A 19,736-nucleotide genomic window follows, 5' to 3' on the forward strand; every position below is an offset into this window, starting at 1 on the left:
AATTCTTCCAGTGGCTAAATGAAACACAACCAAGTTATTAGCAAATTTTCTGAAAGATAAAACATCATTACGATTATCATTCCAATGCCCAGGTACACTTTAAGGTGCTGGGCATTGTTCCAAGTGCTTTCTATGCGATCTCTCATACAGTCCTCAAAACAATACTACAAAGTAGTTATAAACCCAATTTTAACAGTACGAAAACCGAGGCAGAGGAGAAAAAGAGGGAGAGAGAAATGCGATTCACTTGGACGTTCCCACTGGTAAATGGAAAAGCTGTGACATGAAACCAAGCAACCTACTGGCAGAGAGCAAAGAAACGACAAATACAGCGATACTGAGATTTCAAAAAATTCTCAAACATTCCTAACAAAAATAACTCGGAAAACTGTGTTGCTTTTGCAGACAATTTTACTCTTATCTATTTTTTAGAAAACATGTATTGAATGAGTCAAGTTTATCGATGAAAGAGGGTTTATTTACCTATTTATATATCTGCCTTGGTCCAAAAAATACTAAAGGTGGCTTTAAAAGGGATCACAGTAACTTTGTGCAATACAGTCAAGGTCTTAAATATATTACTCTCCCCAAAAGCTAGCTGCTTCCAAACTTGATTTAATATTTTGCATGTTTTCGCGCCGTTGCTTGGTGAATATATTTGCTTCTCCCTTCTGTAACCGTCGTCTCACAGCTGATTTTTGTTGTTTTGTCAACTGACGTTTCACCTTCTGTTTCACCAATTCCTGGAAAGATATTATGAATTAGTATCACTGAAAACTGATTATTTTGATAGACAGTAAATGGTCAATAAAAGAAAGATTTACACTGCTAATGTTTTAAAATTTTCTATTAAAAGCTTGAGTTTAAAAAGTTCTAAACACTGACGGTATACCTATTAACCAGCAATAAAACAAAACACTGAACTGCTACAAAATAGGAGGAATTAAATTCTTAACTCAAATACGGATTACAGCTAAAAGCACGGTATGGCAGGATAGTAGTGAACAGTCACAATTTTTTGAGTAACAAATCATAGTGCCACCTAGTGTCACTAGAAAAACTGGGAAAAACCAACAAACTGCCAAACCAACCCCCAAAACTCAAACACAGTACAATGGAAAACAAAACCACCACCACCAACAAAAAAACCAAAAAAACCCAAGACAAAAAAATCTGCCTATTCCTTTGCTTTCTAAGTAAACGTAGGCATGGTTCTGTAGCAGAAAATTATGTTTGAAAGCATTTAGTACTGGTCAAATACACGCAAGAGCGCCTTCCTAACTTTAGGTATAGAAATGACTTGATGGCGGGAGTTACTCATGGAAAAGTCCTCATACAGTTTCTGGGAGAAATGTATGTTTTCACATGATGAATGATCATAAATTCAAATTATTTCTTTATCACTTAAGACACTGGCTGCCAATGCCAAATGACGTGCAAGATGAATATTTTGTTCACAGCAACTTTTTTTCCCCCCTCTGGAGTATCCAGCCTGTTATTTAATCATATATAATCTTACATCATCCAACCTCTCTCCTAAAAAAAGAAGTTGAATGGTGAAACTGACTGAAGCAAGGGGCTCTTCTTAATATGCCTGTTAGGCACAAAGAAGCATTTATTAAAAACCTGTCATGAAAAAGGAAAGATTAATGGATGTGAGAGGTAAAAAGGAACTAGGAAAACTAGTCTTCCTAATGTAGTGTTTCTTACACTAAAATGTGTATTAGTGTAAAAATCTGGATGAGTCTAGTTAAATGCAGACTTTGGATTATCTCACATAGTCAGGCAGACAGGCTTTAACAAGTTATCCCTCTTTATTTCACTTTGATGATTCTCAATGGGAAGAAAAGTAAAAGAAGAGAAAGGGAAACAAGAATCAGAATGCAAGTTCCTGCAGAGGCTGAGACCCTATGAGATGCAGTCTCAGGAAAGTCAGAGTTTCAGAAGCACCTGGTTGGTACTGCAGAAGTTTCATGACTGAAAGCATTAGGACTGGCTGAAAGTTTAACATGGGAGTGATTTTTCTCTATCTCAGGAAACTAGGCAACTGTCACAGTTCCTCATCCCAGGAGACCAGAAACCTGAATCAGATCAGCATCATAAGCTTGGTGTCTTAACAATAGAGCAACACCTTCAGAATTCTGAGGGTCAGTTATTTCCAAATCACAACTCATAAGTGGGAAAAAAATCCACATTAGTATATTTAAAAAGAATGATGAAATGGGAACTAAAATACAGTTGATCCTTGAACGAGGCTGTGTTAGGGGCATGGACCCACTTTACAGTCCAAAATCTGAGTATAACTTGAAGAGCCAGCCGCCTGCATCAGAGGTGCCTCTGCGACTGCAGATTCAACCAACTGCAGACCGTGTGGTTCTGTGCGTGCTCAGCCGCTTCAGTCGTGTCCAACTCTTTGCAACCCTATGGACCGTGGCCTGCCAGGTTCCTCTGTCCATGGGGGTTCTCCAGGCAAGAATTCCAGAGTGGGTTGTATTTATGTCTCCTGCATTGATAGGCAGGTTCTTTACCACTAGCACCACCTGGGAAGCCCACAGCAGTGACCCAGTAAACACCCTGGAAATGTCGAATGAACAGTTACCGGAGGAATTGTTGAACAGCTTAAAACACTGCCCACAGAAGCGACACTCAGAGTTCTTGTTCTATGAAGATTAGTATCTTCCATATTTTCTTCATCTCTAAAAATGAATCAAACATTTACATAGTTAATCCTTAATCTTTAATTATGCTTAATTTATACAATATTACTATCAATATTCTGAAATAAAGCCATTTCATTAAACTACCCCAAACCCTAAAAGTTAAATTTTAGATCTTTTGCTATCTAAGCTGAGGCTGATTCACGAATATGTGATATTTGTCCAAAAAAAAAAATCTTACAAGAAAAATAATGTAATGGCAATTTTTAATTGTACACTAACAAATAAGTACAGAAGTTTCAAAGTACCAGAGAAAATCCATTTTAAGTATGCATATTAAGAGCACACTTACTACATTTTTATTACACTATACATTAATCAAACATACGTTAGACAAATAATTATTAAAAAATACAAACAATTCATGTGTCTAAAACCTCAATTTATTATTTGAAAGTAATCATTTGAATTTTAAGGCAGAACTGCTTAAAACTGAATATATGTGGTAGCATCAAGTCAACGGTAGATAGAGTTATTTGAATTTTAACAATAAAAGTGATATTTGCTTTCATTCTGCGTATGAAAGTGAAAGTCGCTTAGCTGTGTCCGACTCTTTCCGACTCAATGGACTGTACAGTCCATGGAATTCTCCAGGCCAGAATACTGGAGTGGGTAGCCGTTCCCTTCTCCAGAGCATTTTCCCAACCCAGGGATCAAACCCAGGTCTCCTGCATTGCAGGCAGATTCTTTACCGGCTGAGCCACCAGGGAAGCCCAACACTGCAGTGGGTAGACTATCCCTTCTCCAGCGGATCTTCCCGATCCAGGAATCGAACCGGGGCCTCCTGCATTGCAGGTGGATTCTTTACCAGCTGAGCTACCGGGGAAGCCCCAAAGGAATGTTGCGCTGGAACAAGGACTTGAACCCTGGACCCTCAGTTTAAAAGGATGCTCTACTGACTGAGCTATCTGCACATACCGATGCAGAAAACAGCTGTCATGCCATTTGAAAAAAGCACTCATTTACCAGAATCAAAGTATAGGTCTCCAGATTAAAGTAAAAAAATAATCAACAAAAATCTATACCTGAAAGGCCTGAATTCTTTGTTCAACGATGACAAGGCAATCAGATGAGGGCACTCATCTTCAGCTTCCTCAGGGCCCACGAGGATTCCACCTTGACCTGTCTCATGATCTTGCCTGCTGTCATGTTCACATCTGCTGTTCTCCCCAGAAAATTCAGTTACAGAGCTGTTTTCAACAACCTGCCCTTCTATTTCTTCTAAAGCTTGACTGAATTCAGTCATTTCAAAATTGTGTGCATCAGCATTGTCCTCTGACAAACTACCTTCCTTTATTTGCTCAAGGTTTTCGAATGATCTGCAACAGCAGTCAACTGATTCACCTACAGAGTTCCGTCCACTTTCATTTTCTGATCTACAATCCTTGGCTCTTTCTGACATCTCTTCATCAGAAAGTGAGAATTCAGATCTCTCCTCTGTTTCAATATTTTTATCATCTGGACCTGCTGGATGAAGTAGTTCATCATCTGCCTGCATCTCCTTTGTGTAGCCACTGGCAGAAACCTCTATGTCAAGAGAGTCCTCCCTCCTAGGAAAAAAAGAATGTTATGCATTTAGAAAGAGAAAAAAAAATCCACCTAACATGGGGAAGTATATTCAGTATGACTCTCAAATGGATTTAACAGTTTATAGATTTTAAAGGTTTTTCTCTGCCTAAAAGATAATACTTAAATCACTTAAGTACACAAATATCAAGGATATATGTTAGTTGTCATTTAAGAATAAAAGGACTGTGAAGGGCAACAGATATTAGAAAAGTTACAGAAATTTCAGAGCATACTGACAATAAATTAACTTTCGGGGGGGGGGGTAACAATTTTAAATTGGGTCAATCATCCTAAATCAAAAACCAGCATCTTAACTGAGCATATAAAATGAGAAAATTTGGCTGTGAGAATTATGTTCCATGAATCAATTAAAGATAGTTTCTACAGTGAATAAAGGAAAAACACAAATTCTGATAAATAGGACTTTATTCTTTAAAAATTTGTTATTCATAGAGCATCCGCTATTGAATAAGAGTTCTTGAATTTATAAGAAACTAAGTATGTTCCTGGAGAAGGCAATGGCACCCCACTCCAGTGTTCTTGCTCTGGAGAATCCCAGGGACAGGGGAGCCTGATGGGCTGCCGTCTATGGGGTTGCACAGAATCGGACCCGACTGAAGTGACTTAGCAAGTATGTTCCTCTTCCAAATTCAGTAAGGTTAATGGACCACAGGCAGGCATAGTTTTTAAGTTTCATTTGTATATTACCAGCAGTGATACTGAACAACGATTATAACGTACCAAAGGTCACTATTCGAAAAATTTTTAGATGAAAGTGTTTCTAAGTAACTAAATCAGGGATTTTAACAGAATTCTATCATTTTATGCAATGCAGTGTACAAACCTTATATCACTAAAGGTTGGGAAAAGCTCACTTTCATAGCTGAAACGTTTCATGAAGAAATCTCTAATGCATTTCACATCTCTGTCAAAATACCTGCAAAAGCAAGAATCATTTTTTTATAGACTTTGTTGCTCATCTTTTTCCTTATTAGCCAATGACAACATCCCTGCTATTTGTTATGACACTCTTATCCTTACAGGAAAGAGAAAAGGATGTTACTCAAAAGAAAAATAAATCAGTTGCCAATATCTGAAAAACTAAAACTAAAAGCAGAGGAACTAACAAGGACTATAAGCTGTCAAGGGCATACAGTTCCTATGGTTAGAATAAACTCAAGGTTTTCCCATACTGTGACAGATGCACATATGAAACCCAGTTTGGGGGCCAATTTCTACTTTTCAGTCTGTCTAGTTATAGTTCCCATCAGCTACGCTCACTAGAACCTCTAGTCAACTGGGAAAGTTGAAGACAAAAACAGACCAGTGACTCATAAGAAAAAGTTTGTGGGCTAATGAATGTTACGGTTATATTATCTTTATTACCCAATAGCTGATATGCAGTAAACATCTATATGAGATTAATAATGCTATGGCTTATAAATAGTAATCTGAAGACATGTTAATCTGGGAACAGAAGGACCTCTGAATATCAGGGTGCTTTTTAGGTAACCATAAAGTAGCAGGAACATATTAAATTCTCTAGAAGGTGTCCAGAAAGGGAGAATTAAGAGACAGGATGACATGGAATTGAGAGAACAGGAGAGAAAAGTACTCAACCTTAATTTGATTATGCTCAATTGCATCATGGAATACAAACACATAAAGGAAAATGTTCTGTCATATTTCACAATTGGGCTTGTTTAGATGGTCAAGTAGCATGAGAAATAAGATTATCACAGTACATAAATTGATTCTGCCCTGTGTCAGGATGAGGTTTTACGTGAATTCCTTTCTCTTAACAAAATAAAAGCTAAAAATGACAGGAGGTGGTATCATTGTCTGCAACTGAGGTTTAGTATAAAACCACAACTTTCATTAAGGCCATAAAAAGTTATTAAATTATGCTGGGTGAAATCCTCTTGGAGGCAACTATGCAACAGAGAGAAAAGCAGAAAAAGGCAGAGAGGATGGTGACCAGGGTCCCCCCTTCTGTGTCCCTACTTCTTAGCAGGCTTTTGTTTTAAAAATTGGGCTTACACCCAAAAGTTTGTTTGAATAGATAGTTCCATTGCTAAGAAAGCTTGACTTTTGCAAGTTTGTCAACTTATAAGAGTAATTCAAATTCTTTTGATGATTTATAAAAGTAAACAGTTTCTTCAGACTTCTAATAAACAATATTATTTTAATGAATAAATTTTAAAAACTGGATCAATGTGCATTTTTCCCCCCTTTAAAATACTGAGGAATAAGAAAAGTTCTTAGGTGGAAAGATCCTAGCACTTTGATATCCTTATCAGCCACTTCAAAACAGTTATTAACCCAAATGGCAGTATGACAAGGCTTAAAACTTAAGAATAAATTAAAAAATGACTGCAGCACACATAAACACAGCCATGTCCAGAGTATACCATTCAGCATTGGGATGAGAAGTTGAAACCATTTGTGGAAAATCGATCATGGTAATGTGGTCATCTTTATCCAAAATTAGATTGAATTCATTGAAATCTCCATGAATCAGTCCATGATTTGCAAGTTTAACAATTAGTTCCATAGCTTCATCATATACTGATGCAGGATCTTCAACATGGTGTATTTGACATCTGAAAGTATGGAAATGGTTCATTTGTCCTCATTCATGATTTTAATGAAAGCAAGCATTGGGTGTATTTACATATAAATATTATTTCCATTTCAAGCCTTGCTAGCCTCTCTTCATTCCTATCTGCATATAGACATAATACCTCTTATTTAAAAAAAAAAAGCTACAACCCACTCAAATCTGCATCATCTTCCCACTATTACACACATTCTTTGTTCCGCATTCTTTATAACCCAACTCCTCTAGTTGTGCTTTCTCCAATTTTTTTCCTCCCATTCTAATGAACTCATTTCAAATAGGCTTTCATTCATCCTGCTCCAATAAAATGGCTCTTGTCAAAACCACCAATGACTTCCAAATGACCTGCCATATCCAGTGGTCAGTTCTTGATCTTCATCATAATCTGGTCTATTAGCTAATCCCTTCCTGGTCCTTGAAGCAGATCCTTTCACTTGACCCTTGGCCTACTAACTCTTAAGGCTGTCCTCTTTCTGCACTGATCATTCCTTCTTAGTCTTTTTAGCTAGTTTTTCAGCTTTTCTCTGACCTATAAATTTTGGAGCTCCTCAAAGGCGAATCCTAAAACCTGTTGTTTTAACCATTCTTGATCTCATTCACAGACTTCAATCTAGACTTCCCCTGAGCTTCTAGGCATCTTTAACTGACCATGTCCCCAAGTGAACCTCTGATTCTGCCCCACTCTCTAACTCCCAACTGTCTTCCTGCAGCCTTTCCCATTTCTATAAGTGGCAACTTTATCCCTCTAATTAATTCATTATTCAGGCCCCAGATCTTTACTTGCCACTTCCTTCTTATCAATATCCAATCTCAAACAAATCATGTAGGCCCTGACTGTAAAACACATCCAGAATCTGACAACTGTTCCCTTACCTTCACATCTACTACTCTGATCTAGACTACCATCATCTCTTTTGAGGATTATAATAATCTCCTAACTTTCTTCCTAATCCTGTCCCAGTCTTCCTTTAGTATATTTTCAATAGGCAGCCCGAGTGATCCCATCACAGCATTAGTCAGATCGTCTCTTCTCAATTCAAAACTCCTCCAGTGCTAGGGAGTTCCCTGGCAGCCAGTGGTTAGTACTGTCACCGCCACCAGAAGAATCCTCCAATCGCTTCCTGTCTCAATCAAAATGGTCCCTGTAATATTGTCTCAGTGGCTGTCGTGTGAGGAACCAGAAGTGTATCAAATCAACCCTAAAGTTACTCAACGTTGGGCGTCCCTGGTAGCTCAGCTGGTAAAGAATCCACCTGTAATGTGGGAGACTGGGTTTGATCCCTGTGTCAGGCAGATCCCCTGGAGAAGGGAATGGCAATCCGCTCCAGAATTCTTGCCTGGAGAATTCGATGGACAGAGGAGTCTGGTAGGCTACAGTCCGTAGGGCTGCGAAGAGTCCAACACGACTGAGCAACTAACACTCATATTTAAATATATCCTCTCTACCAAAATAGTCTCTGATCTCATCACTCACAATTTTTTCCCTGAGAGTTAGCTCCAGCCACAGTGGCCTCCTCACTGTTCCCTGAACATGAAGGTAAGCGCCCATCTCAGGACTTTTGCTCTTTTCTCTGCCTAGAATGTTCTTATATATCCGCATCATTTCTTCTCTCGCTTCTTTCAGGATTCTGCTGAAAAGTCGCTTTACCAATGAGAACTTTCCTGATCACCCCAGCCTTCCACATCTATCTCAGTATTTCTTGTCCCACTTATCCTATTTTATTTTTATCCATAGCATTCACCACTATCTGATGTATCATACAATTCCTTGTTCAGCTATTTATTGTAAGTTTCCTTCCATCAGAACGTAAGCTCTGTGAGGACAGGGACTTTGTTTATTGGGGTGCCTTGAACAGTGCTTGGCACACACTAGATTGTTAATAAAAATCCACATTGTCAGAATGAAACTGAATTTTCAATTTGCCTTTAAGTCTACTGCTTTATGTTAATTTCTAACCTCCCCAAAGTCATACTCCATTCAATGGAAAAAACTTATTTTAAAAAACTGAACCTTACAACTATTTATTAGAACTCATAGTTTTAAGAATAATAAATACTTACAGAGGATAGCCATTTATGAGTTCCATGACCACTGCATGGCGATTATAATCAATTGGCTTTGGAACTGGAAATTTCCTTTCATACAATGCCTAAAACACAGCAAAATAGGTAAAAAGTAATGAAGAGGTCATTAATTTTTAGGGAACAATAAAGTTAAGTGTACCTGTCCAAAACCAGGGGAAAAAAAAAATCATAACCTTCACAATATTACAGTTAACACATGATTACGTATGACTTATTCACAGCACAGGATGAGCTATATATAAAAATAAAATTGGAAATCAGTTTTGTAATTCACTTTTTTACCAAATATTCATTTACTGAACGTTTACCAAATACACATTGTGCTAGGGTTACAAAAATGAGTGTGAAAATGTCTCTGCCTTCAAGCAGTTCAGTCTCTTAGGATATGTATATCCTCTTCTATTTTGTAGACTCCAGTCATTTACTGGAGTGTGCTTAAAAAATTCAAATGGAAATAAACTGTGATTTAGGAAACACTGTCTTCTGGTATATCAGGAAATGAAATATTTCAGTATATTGGACATTTTAGTTTATAGAGCACCGACTTTTTCCTTCGGACCACAACACCAATCTCTCACGTGACAAAGAATCGCTGCAGTCACAAACACTGGGAATCTGAGTCAAATGTTACTACCCGCCGTTCATAAATTCATTTTCCCCCTGTTAACTTTTCCTATCCTACTGCTTCCAAAGTCGTGTTTTTATTACTTCCTTCAAAATATCGTAGTTTTCTGCATTCTGCCATTCGGGATGCTGCCATTTCTAACAGGGCTTTGTCACTGTTACCCCAACCACATCAACAACGGTTCAGCGCTGCACACCAAACCTTTCCTCAGTGTACTAGTACCAACTAAGATGCTTGTGTCAATGCTCCATTTTAAAAAACCTACAATGCTGTAAATATTGATTTCAGTCTGAATAACTTTCCCTAGTTTTCAAAACTCCTTAATCTGCTTGTTCAGTCCTAGTTCTCTTCAATACTCTGTCCAATAAATATTCTAGAGTGCGATCCTAACAGCCACCTTGATGACTGTCATCCGTACACACAGGGCTCACACTCACATTCCTGTCTGTCATTCTGGCTCCTTTGCAAAGTACACAGACTTGTCTTTTCCTTATAGACAAGACATTGCAAATCCCATTCAAGAAAATTCCTTTTACTCTACAGAAGTTTCTCTAAACTCAACATGATCTGACATTTAAACTGTTTTTTACTTTAATTTTTAATTGAAGGGTAACTGCTTTACAGAATTTTGTTTTCTGTCAAACATCAAGAATCAGCCACAGGTACACCCCTGTCCCCTCCCCCCCTCCCATCTGCCTCCCCATCCGGCCTTCTAGATTGTTACAGATCCCGTTTGAGTTCCTTGAGACATACAGCAAATTCCCAGCACCTGTCTGCTTTACATACGGTGATGTAAGTTTCCAAGTTACTCTCTCCACGCAGCTCACCCTCTCCTTCCTCCCATCCCCCGAGTCTATTATAAGTCTGTTCTCTATGTCTGTTTCTCCACTGCTGCCCTGCAAATAAATTCATCAGTACCCTCTTTCTAGAGTCCATATATATGCATTAGTAAATGACATTTATATCTCTCTTTCTGACTTATTTCACTCTATAATAGGCTCCAGGCATGTGTTCGTTACCTTCCTAATTTTAAGACAGACTGTTGTTACTCCTTTGGTATTCACTATTCACCTCCACCCTCCCACTCCTACGCTGCAAAATACTCAACAGAGAGGTAGGCACAGAGCTGACACTCAATGTATGCTTAACAGGGTTACTTTTATGATGCTGTCTACTCTTTCCTACCTTCCTTAGACAGGAACTGAACTACTTCCCATTCCCCAGTGACTGTCTGCTTGGTTGTACATTTTTTATTTTTAAACCCAAATGGTTTTGGATCTGAGCCTTGGCAGCTCACAAGTATATAACAACTTTAACTAATGTCACAGTGGTTTAGCCCTGTGCCATAACCCTTAAGTTAAAGCTCAATCTTATTTTTACTTAAGAAAAGAAAGACTAAACTTACAAAGCATATTTATGTACAACCAGACTTTACTCCTGTATCTTCCTATAAACACACCAAGAAAATATTTACTATAGTTTGGGGGAAATGTGCAAGAATTCCTACCAAACTGCTTACTCACATTACTGATGAGTAATGGTGTGTGGTCACAGGACACAAACATTGGTATAAGACAAAAAACACAGTATATATGATATTAGCAGCACTTATTTATACTGCCTTGAGGATTCTTTCCTCATGATTACTAAAAATTTAAGTACATGAAACTCCCAAGAAACAACAGGTCATACAACTGTCAATAATTCAAAATTTTAAAAAGTTATAACAAATAAATTCTACTGGCGAGAATAGTAAAAATGTAGTTACTTTTTTATTTAATTTACTAGTGAAGACAAGTAACTTGGATATTTTTAAGATACTTAATAAATCTATACTGAACTTATTTTGAAAGGTAAAAGATTAAAAACTAAGATTTCTACCATTTCTAATATACATATAAATTCATAAATTAACATTTCTTCCATTGAGGGGAAAAAAATAATAGTCAACTTATCTGAGACATTAAGGTTTCTGAAGAAGGTAACTATCTGGTGTTTTTAATTAGAGACAGACATACATATATACACTGAACAAATATACATTCACACACATACATTTACATCATTAATTATTTCAGGCTACTCTACCTTGTTAACACTGCTGCATAAAAGTTGCCTTTATGCATTTATAACAGCTAAAAACACTTTTGCATAGAAGGGAAACCACCAGAAAAACAAATAACAGAAACAGTCAAAAGAGTTAAAAGTGACTGTCTGCAAGGACTGTGACAGGGGGTAGGGAGATATGGAGGCAACGGACTGATGCATGTCACTACAACCTTTCAACTACATATACTGTTTGGTTACTAATTTAAAATTAATTAAAAGTACCTTCATATAAGCAAATTCTTTCATGGCAGAGAGACGAGATAAATAAAGCCAAGACATGTTATGCCTGTGTTTATGGTAATCACGCTTGTTTTTCAGATTTCGAAAGGAGGTTCTTCCCAGTCTGTGAAGCTTTAATGCAAACTGCTGCCCTTCTTCATTTGCAACAATGTAAATATCTAAAGTCAAAATTTTAAAAGGATCATTATTATATTTTTGTTCCAGTAAGTTTAATGAATTCTAATTTTTTAACTTTGATTTTAGTTGTACCAAATGTTATCTTTCTCAATAACTTGAAATACTTATTCGGCAAAACTCTTTATTTTAGTTACAATTCAAAGTGATGACATGTATTAATATCTACTACAAAGAAAACAGGGGTGCAAAGGTATCAAAAGTTATTGCTTCCAAAGGTGTTTAATGCTCAATTAAATATACTGTGAAAACATCTAATTGTTCTTTAGTGTCTTACATGTATGAGAAGGGATTAATAACATTTTCCTTTACAAAAGGGACTTCCCCAGTGGTCCAGTGGTTAAGACTCTACACTTAACAGTGGTTAGGAGCTAGTCCTACATGCTGTGGGGCGAGGCCAAAAAAATAAATAAATAAAATAGAAAAACAAAACAACAAAAACTTTTTCAGCAATGTAAAGTTCAATTCTTAAACTGCTTCAATGAATAAACACTGAGTGTCAGAATATAATCCTACAGTAATCAGAATGGAGCAGATCTTCCCATAAATATTCTATCACTGACATTTAGAACATGTCCTAATTACTCAAGACAAACAGCCTCTCTCTCTGATGTGGGTGAGATTATAAACTGACACAAATTGCAGGAAATTTGGTCATACCAAAATTCTTAATGTACCTAACTTTAGCTCTAATAATTTAATTTCTAAGAATGTAATACTTGACAACTATGAGGAAGACATCTATGCTGATATGAAATGTCATGGATGCACCCAACGGAAAAAAATCAATGTGTAGAATTGTTAAGGACTGCTTGCTTTCACCTATGATTAAAAAAGATACATATATCCTCAGTACATAATATACTTGTATTGACACAGAATATTTCTAGGACATAAGGGCTATTAAATAAACAGTCATAGCTTTGGGAAGTAATAACAGGAGATGGAGACCTGGGTTAGGAGTTAAGATTCACTTTTCATTGTACTCTCTTCTGTACTTCATCATTTTGCAAGTAATGAAGTTCTTAAAAAAAAAAAGCCATTTTTTTTTAATTGAAAAAAATTGGACATAAAAAACATTAAGAGGAAGTGTATCTCAAAAAAAGTGTTTCATTACAGCTATACATGTCCACATACCTTCTCATATTTAGGAATCTAATATTACTTGTACGTGTGTGCTCAGTCACCTCTGACTCTTTGTAACCCCATGGACTGCAGCCCACCAGGCTCTTCTTTCCATGGAATTTTCTAGGCAAGCATACTAGAGTGGGTTGCCATTTCCTATTAGAGGGGATCTTCCTGGCCCAGGAACTGAACCTGAATCTCTTGCATTGGCAGGCAGATTCTTTACTGTTGAGCCACCAGGGAAGTTCGCAACACCTGGGAAGCCTTATTAAATATAAATAGTTTGGATAATAATATAACAGACATCCAAATCATATGAAGTACCCAAAACAACCTCCTTTGAAATAGGTTTTCTGATAGTTCTTTTGCTTCTAATTTTTTTGCTCTCAGTTTAAATTATGTAACTGTACAGGATAAACTATGTAAGACAAAAAGCCGTGTATAAGCAGCATGTCATAAAGAAAATCACCCCCTGTTCTTTATTTTTATCACACATAAAAAAACCAATACATAAGTATTTCTTTAATGCTATTTCAGAATTTTTTTCTGTGTTCTACACATAATTAACTTTGCCTTGTTGATCATACTGCTGTTATGAAAAAAAATGTGGTTTTTAGAACTTCCTTGTAGTATTTTTAAAAATTATTACAAATGTCCAGTTTTTCAGATATTAAAGTAAGAACATATAAAGTTTTTGCCAAAGATTTCAGTTAGTATAGGAAAACTATTTCTTGGTATAACTGAACTTTCAGTGGTAGACTTATGAAAAAACAATTTACCAAATAAGGGTAATTTCAAAATCCATATTGCTTCCAAACAATTTTTCAATTTACTGTTTAGTCAGAAAAATAGAAAATTAAAGAGATGACTCATTTTTTAAGGGAAATATAAATTAAAGCAAATAATGCACTCAAAATAGTACTATTAGTTAGCACTTACCAGATTCTTTGCCAACACCCATCTGGTTTCCAACAGACTCAACCACCTGTCTAGAAGACAATGTTTTCAAAGCTAGGTAATCATAGCCTGCATTTGTCAACCGATAGCCCTGGACAGCTAGACAAAATCAAATGAGAAAGATCATATTTTAGTTATATTGTACCGTCAAGTCACATCATGTCAAGAGAACAATTTAAACCTGGGAAGTCTTAGCTGGAAAAAGACTGGCTACCTAGTCTTATGAGTTTTGGCATTTCCTGTAATTTTTATTTCTTCTCTAGAGCAGTGTTACTCAGACTGTAATCTACAGACTGACACCTGTCTGTAAAGGCTTGTTACTAGTCTGTGACAAGTTATACAAACTGAAATTAAGTGGTTAAGCTAAAAATTTTTGTATCAATTTGTCTCAGTGGCATCTGACTCTTTGCAACCCAATGGACTATAGTCCTTGGAATTCTCCAGGCCAGAATACTGGAGTGGGTAGCCTTTCCCTTCTCCAGGGGATCTTCCCTACCCAGGGATCAAACCCAGGTCTCCCACATTGCAGGCAGATTCTTTACCAGCTGAGCCACCAGGGAAGCCCAAGAATACTGGAGTGGGTAGCCTATCCCTTCTCCAGGGGATCTTCCCAACCCAGGAATTGAACCTTGGTCTCCTGCATTGCAGGCAGATTCTTTACCAACTGAGCTACCAGGGAAGCCCTATACAAACTGAAATTAAGTGGTTAAGTTAAAATATTTTTCTATCAATATCACAAAATTATCTTGTCTTTAATTCTAACAAGAAGGAATATGTGCCTGTACTTTGTCAATTTTTAATTTCATCTTTCTAGTATTTATATTATTTTATAAAGGTATGGACCCTTTATAAAGGTGGAAAAGAACCACAAACCATCGCCACAATGGTTTGAGAGGTAATGCTCTAGAGTCCTTTGGCCGACTGTACTTTCCCAAGACAGTAGCAATAGTATCTCTATTCTACTTGCTCTTCTGCACCTGGAACTTCCTAATCCCTTATCAGGAAGTGGAAGTTATTTCTCTAACTTCTTTGATCTGGGTGGGCCTGGTGACTTCTCTGAGCAGAAGAACATGGTAAAAGTGTGCTGTGTCAGTTCTAGGTCTAGTGTTTTCTTAGCACGACAACTTCTATCTGCCTTTAGAATACCTGCTCTGGGGGAAGCCAATACATGGAAAATCACAAATGGTGCCTCAAATACTTACTTTTGGTTCGCTCCCAAGCTATGAGTTTATGTTTTACTAGTTCTCTTAAGACTTTATTACAACCACCATGTTTAAGGCTGGCTATAGAAGCAACCAAACTGCAGGGAACAATTTCATGGTTCTTCATGCCCATTTCAACCTGAAATTGAAGAAAATAAAAATGTAACCATAATCAACATAGAGTCGCTATCTATCAAAACTCTGGTAAAAACTTAACTTTTTTAAAACTTCTCTGACCATGCAGTTCCGGAAGCAATTATGAGACATAATTATTACCTTCCCTAGTCATATTTTATATTGAGGAAAGTAGGAAACTCATGAAAATGTTTAGTCAAGGGAAATACATGAAAAAGGTTGTTTTAAGGACATTAATTTAGCAGGAATATGCAAAGCGATTTATGGAAGGCAAAAACTGAAGGTGGTATACTGGAGAACAAAGACAACAGTCTAAGTCAGAGAAGACAGAAGCCAGAATAGGGGAGAGGTGAAGGGAATGGAGGGAAAGCATTGAAGAAATTAGTATGGGAGAGACCGGCACTTGATAGGGAAGGGTAAAGTGAATGAAGAGTGAAAGTTGAAGAGGAAGGATTATTAAGATAATAATAATCATTATTTTAATGAAGTTTGGGAAAGGCGTGAGGAAGTAGACAAAGTTGCTTAATTCTATTTGAGCACATTGAGTTTGAGGTGTTGGAAGATCCTTCAAAGAAAGATACTTCAAAAGAAGATGTTAAGGAAAATTGGAAAGGGTGACCTGCACTTGGGAATGAAGTAATAACTACAGGAAAAAAAATCTGTCAATTATTTAATGAAGAGATAAAGTCATGAAAGGGCGTGATCATTAATCAAGAATATAATGGGAGAAAAAGGAGGGATGAGGGACAGAACTTGGGCAGGAATTCACACCAAAAGGTAAACGGCAGCCAAAGTATGATTATTGATATAGGAGGCACCGGAGAAATAAAGGGAAGAAGGTCAAGGAAAGGTGGTCACCTATATCAAGACTGGTAAGACTCAAGTGAGACTGAAATATTTTAACAATTAGGCCACTTCTTGGTGAGCTTCAAAAAGAACTTAAGAATTGCAAAAGTCAAGTTTTGGAAGATAAATCTGGCATCGTTCTGATGTCCCAACCAAAACCTCACACTTTAAACTTAATTCACCTTCCATGCTTTGTTCTGTTTCTCTAACATTCTCTTGACTCCCCTATTTCTGACAGTGGCATTAAGGGATGAGTTAATGTGCTAAACAAGTAGAGAATGAAAGTATCTTTTGACACTAGGTATTTAGAGGACGTCTACCTGAATTTCAGAATCTACGGGAGGACAAAAAATTGTCTTCCAAATTTTACAATGAATTTGCATTTCACAGTTTAGTCCTTAAGCAATGTCTATTTAAGCAAGAGATAACAGCTCCTAAATAAATGTATTTTATTCTGCAAATGCCTAACCTATGTGTTGATCTTTGTGCTATAATGCTGAGACCATAAAATCAGTTTTTGTCACTTTCCTGCTTAAAAACATTCAGGGACTCCCCTATACTTAGAATTTATTTCAAATTCTTTACCAAGCCTGTATGGCTCTATATCTACAGCATATCATCTGGCTCTCATCTTTTCCAGTTACATCTCCAACTCTTCAGCTTCTTACTTACTTTGCTCCAGCCAACCTGGCCTTTCTAGTCTTCAAAAGTTGTTCCTGCCTGCGGGTCTTCACACTTAACCACTGGTTTCCTCTCCCTTCAATTCTTTGCAAGGGACTTTACTGGGCAGGTTCCTTTCTATTCAGCTATTATGTCCGCCCGCACCCCCTCCCCCATTCTTTCTTCTACTTAACAAGTATTTATTCAGTACCAAGTGCCAGGAACTTTTTTAAAAACAGACAAGATTCTTGCACTCAGACAGTCTTGTCTAACTGAAGAGTTTAAAAACAGTATTCAGGCCCCTTGCCCCCATTACACTGAGTTTCTATTTTATTATCCTCTTATCCTCTTCATAACACTTTTTACCTGATATCCCTGTTATTTATTCGTTTACTGGATGACTTGTCTCCTTTCTCTTATCTGTCCTGTACCCTCTGCAATTCCCTAAAACTGTTACTAAAAATCCATTAAATATGTGTTGATTGAATGAAACTGAAGGAATGCTATGTGACTGAGTATGTTAGTAGGAAATGCAGTTCAGTTCAGCCGTTCAGTCCTGTCCGACTCTTTGCGACCAAATGGGCTGCAGCACGCCAGGCCTCCCTGTCCATCACCAACTCCTGGAGCTTGCTCAAGCATCCAGTCAGTAATGCCATCCAACCATCTCATCCTCTGTCCTCCCCTTCTCCTGCCTTCAATCTTTCCCAGCAGCAGGGTTGTTGCAAATGACTCAGTTCTTCCTATCAGGTGGCCAAAGTATTGGAGTTGCAGCTTCAGCATCAGTCCTTCCAACGAATATTCAGGACTGATATTCTTTAGGATGGACTGATTGGATCTCCTTGCAGTCCAAGGGACTCTCAAGAGTCTTCTCCAACACCACAGTTCAAAAGCATCAATCTTTCCGCGTTCAGCTTTCTTTACAGTCCAACTCTCATATCCATACGTGACTCCTGGAAAAACCATAGCCTTGCCTAGTCGGACCTTTATTGGCAAAGTAATGTCTCTGCTTTTTAATATGTTGTCTAGGTTGGTCATAACTTTTCTTCAGCTACCAATTAATTCTCTTCAAGAGTCTTAAACAACAACAACAACAAAAAAAGTCTTAAACCCTTCTTGGTTGGAAAAAGCAGCCCAGGGTCAAAGAAACTTCCCAGGCCACAGAGACTGGAATGTGATTCTGGAGAAGGGGAGCAGAAAGGAAGGACGAGCGGGGGCCTTTGCTTCAAGTGGGGGAAAATAAAAGCTTGTGGACAAAGGCTTTTGAAAAACCCGACTATCTGATCTTCTTTTTCCTCAGTCCTAACGTCGGCTGCGTTCTGGGGGCACTAGGGCCTTGCTCAGCTCCCAGCAAACCTGGAACAAGACAAAAGGCACGCTCGGTGGAAAAGGACAGAGAAGGGGGGAAAACGGGGTACTTCTTACCGCTGTCAGGACCCTGAAGTCATCCCGGCTCATGTAACGCAACTTGGCCACATTCACCTTCCCCATGGCGGACCTGAACTCAGGTAAACCCAGACGACCAGAGGCGCGGTTAACGCAGCTTCTCACGCTTCTCACAGCGCCCCAGCGGCTCGCGCACGCGCAGTTTATCCTACAGGTCCTTGTCACTAAATAGATGTTCCGTTCTCACTGACTTGGGGCAATGAAACATCTTCTTAGTCTGATGAAACACATAGTGGAACAAAGCAGAGTACTTTTTGTAAAGTGATTTTGTTATGTCGCTGAATTGGCTGACTCTTTAAGTGCTCTCGAGATCATACTTTTTTTTTTTTTTTTTCATATCTGTCAGGACCGACTGTCTAAAGGCCCGCGACCTGCCTTTTAAGAGCAGAGTGGTAATTTAATGAGAAGACCAAGTTTTATCTCCAAACAGCAACTCCTTTAGATGAAGTGAGTTACATCAAGAAAGGGACAAAGAGAACTTGAGCTGGACTCAGGAAACCCAAGAAAACCCGGTATGAGTAATCGCAGGAGAGGGTCCGTGTTTAACTGCGCATGTTCACGACGGGCCGCCATGGTGGAAGAGAACTCTCGCGTCACTTGGCGTACTTGGTCGAAGATGCTTCCTGAGACTCCCCAGAGCGCCTGCGCTGCCTGGGGGTGGGGTCTGGAGTGACGTGAGAGGGCGGGGTTGCAGTCGGCGTCTCTCTCGCGCTTTTCCAGAGAAAGGGCGCACGTGGACGGTTCCCAGTGGAGGTACGCAGTTCCTATCGAGGGCCTAATTTAAAGGCGTTGGGAGAACTGCGGACACAAGTCTTGGGACTTTCCCCTAGGTAAACAAAAATGTAACCTGAGCCGGACCGTTAACAGCTTGCACCCCGACAAAAAGGGTGCCTACTCTGTTTTTTATAAGGATGACAAAACTTGTACGATAATGTTTGCGTTTTTGTCTCATCTAAGGAACTATGGTTTAAGCCTTTCAGTTCAGTTGCTCAGTCATGTGTGCATGGACTGCAGCACTCCAGGCTTCCCTGCCCATCACCAACTACCAGAACCTACTCAAACTCATGTCCATGGAGTTGGTGATGCCATCCAACCATCTCATCATCTGTCATCCCGTTCTCCTCTCGCCTTCAATCTTTCCCAGCATTAGCATATTTTCCAGTGAGTCTGTTCTTCGCATCAGGTGGCCAAAGTATTGGGAGTTTCAGCTCCACCATCAGTCTCTCCAG

The 19,736-nt window shown here is 38.3% G+C and overlaps 1 protein-coding gene across 1 annotated transcript; it reads right to left on the reverse strand.

Moving 5' to 3' along the window:
• Positions 1-456: 456 nt before the first annotated feature.
• On the reverse strand, positions 457-19,008 carry RIOK2 (RIO kinase 2). Its single transcript, XM_043913683.1, has 10 exons — positions 18,487-19,008; positions 15,424-15,562; positions 14,204-14,320; positions 11,948-12,123; positions 8,968-9,056; positions 6,698-6,889; positions 5,131-5,223; positions 3,743-4,267; positions 2,600-2,696; positions 457-743 (listed from the first exon to the last, which is right to left on the reverse strand). Exons 1-10 carry the CDS (start codon positions 18,550-18,552, stop codon positions 579-581), a joined length of 1,659 nt encoding a protein of 552 aa, XP_043769618.1. The 5' UTR covers positions 18,553-19,008; the 3' UTR covers positions 457-578.
• Between the last annotated feature and the right edge of the window lie 728 nt (positions 19,009-19,736).

The sequence above is a fragment of the Cervus elaphus genome, chromosome 9 (assembly GCF_910594005.1).
Source record: "Cervus elaphus chromosome 9, mCerEla1.1, whole genome shotgun sequence".
NCBI lineage: Eukaryota > Metazoa > Chordata > Mammalia > Artiodactyla > Cervidae > Cervus > Cervus elaphus.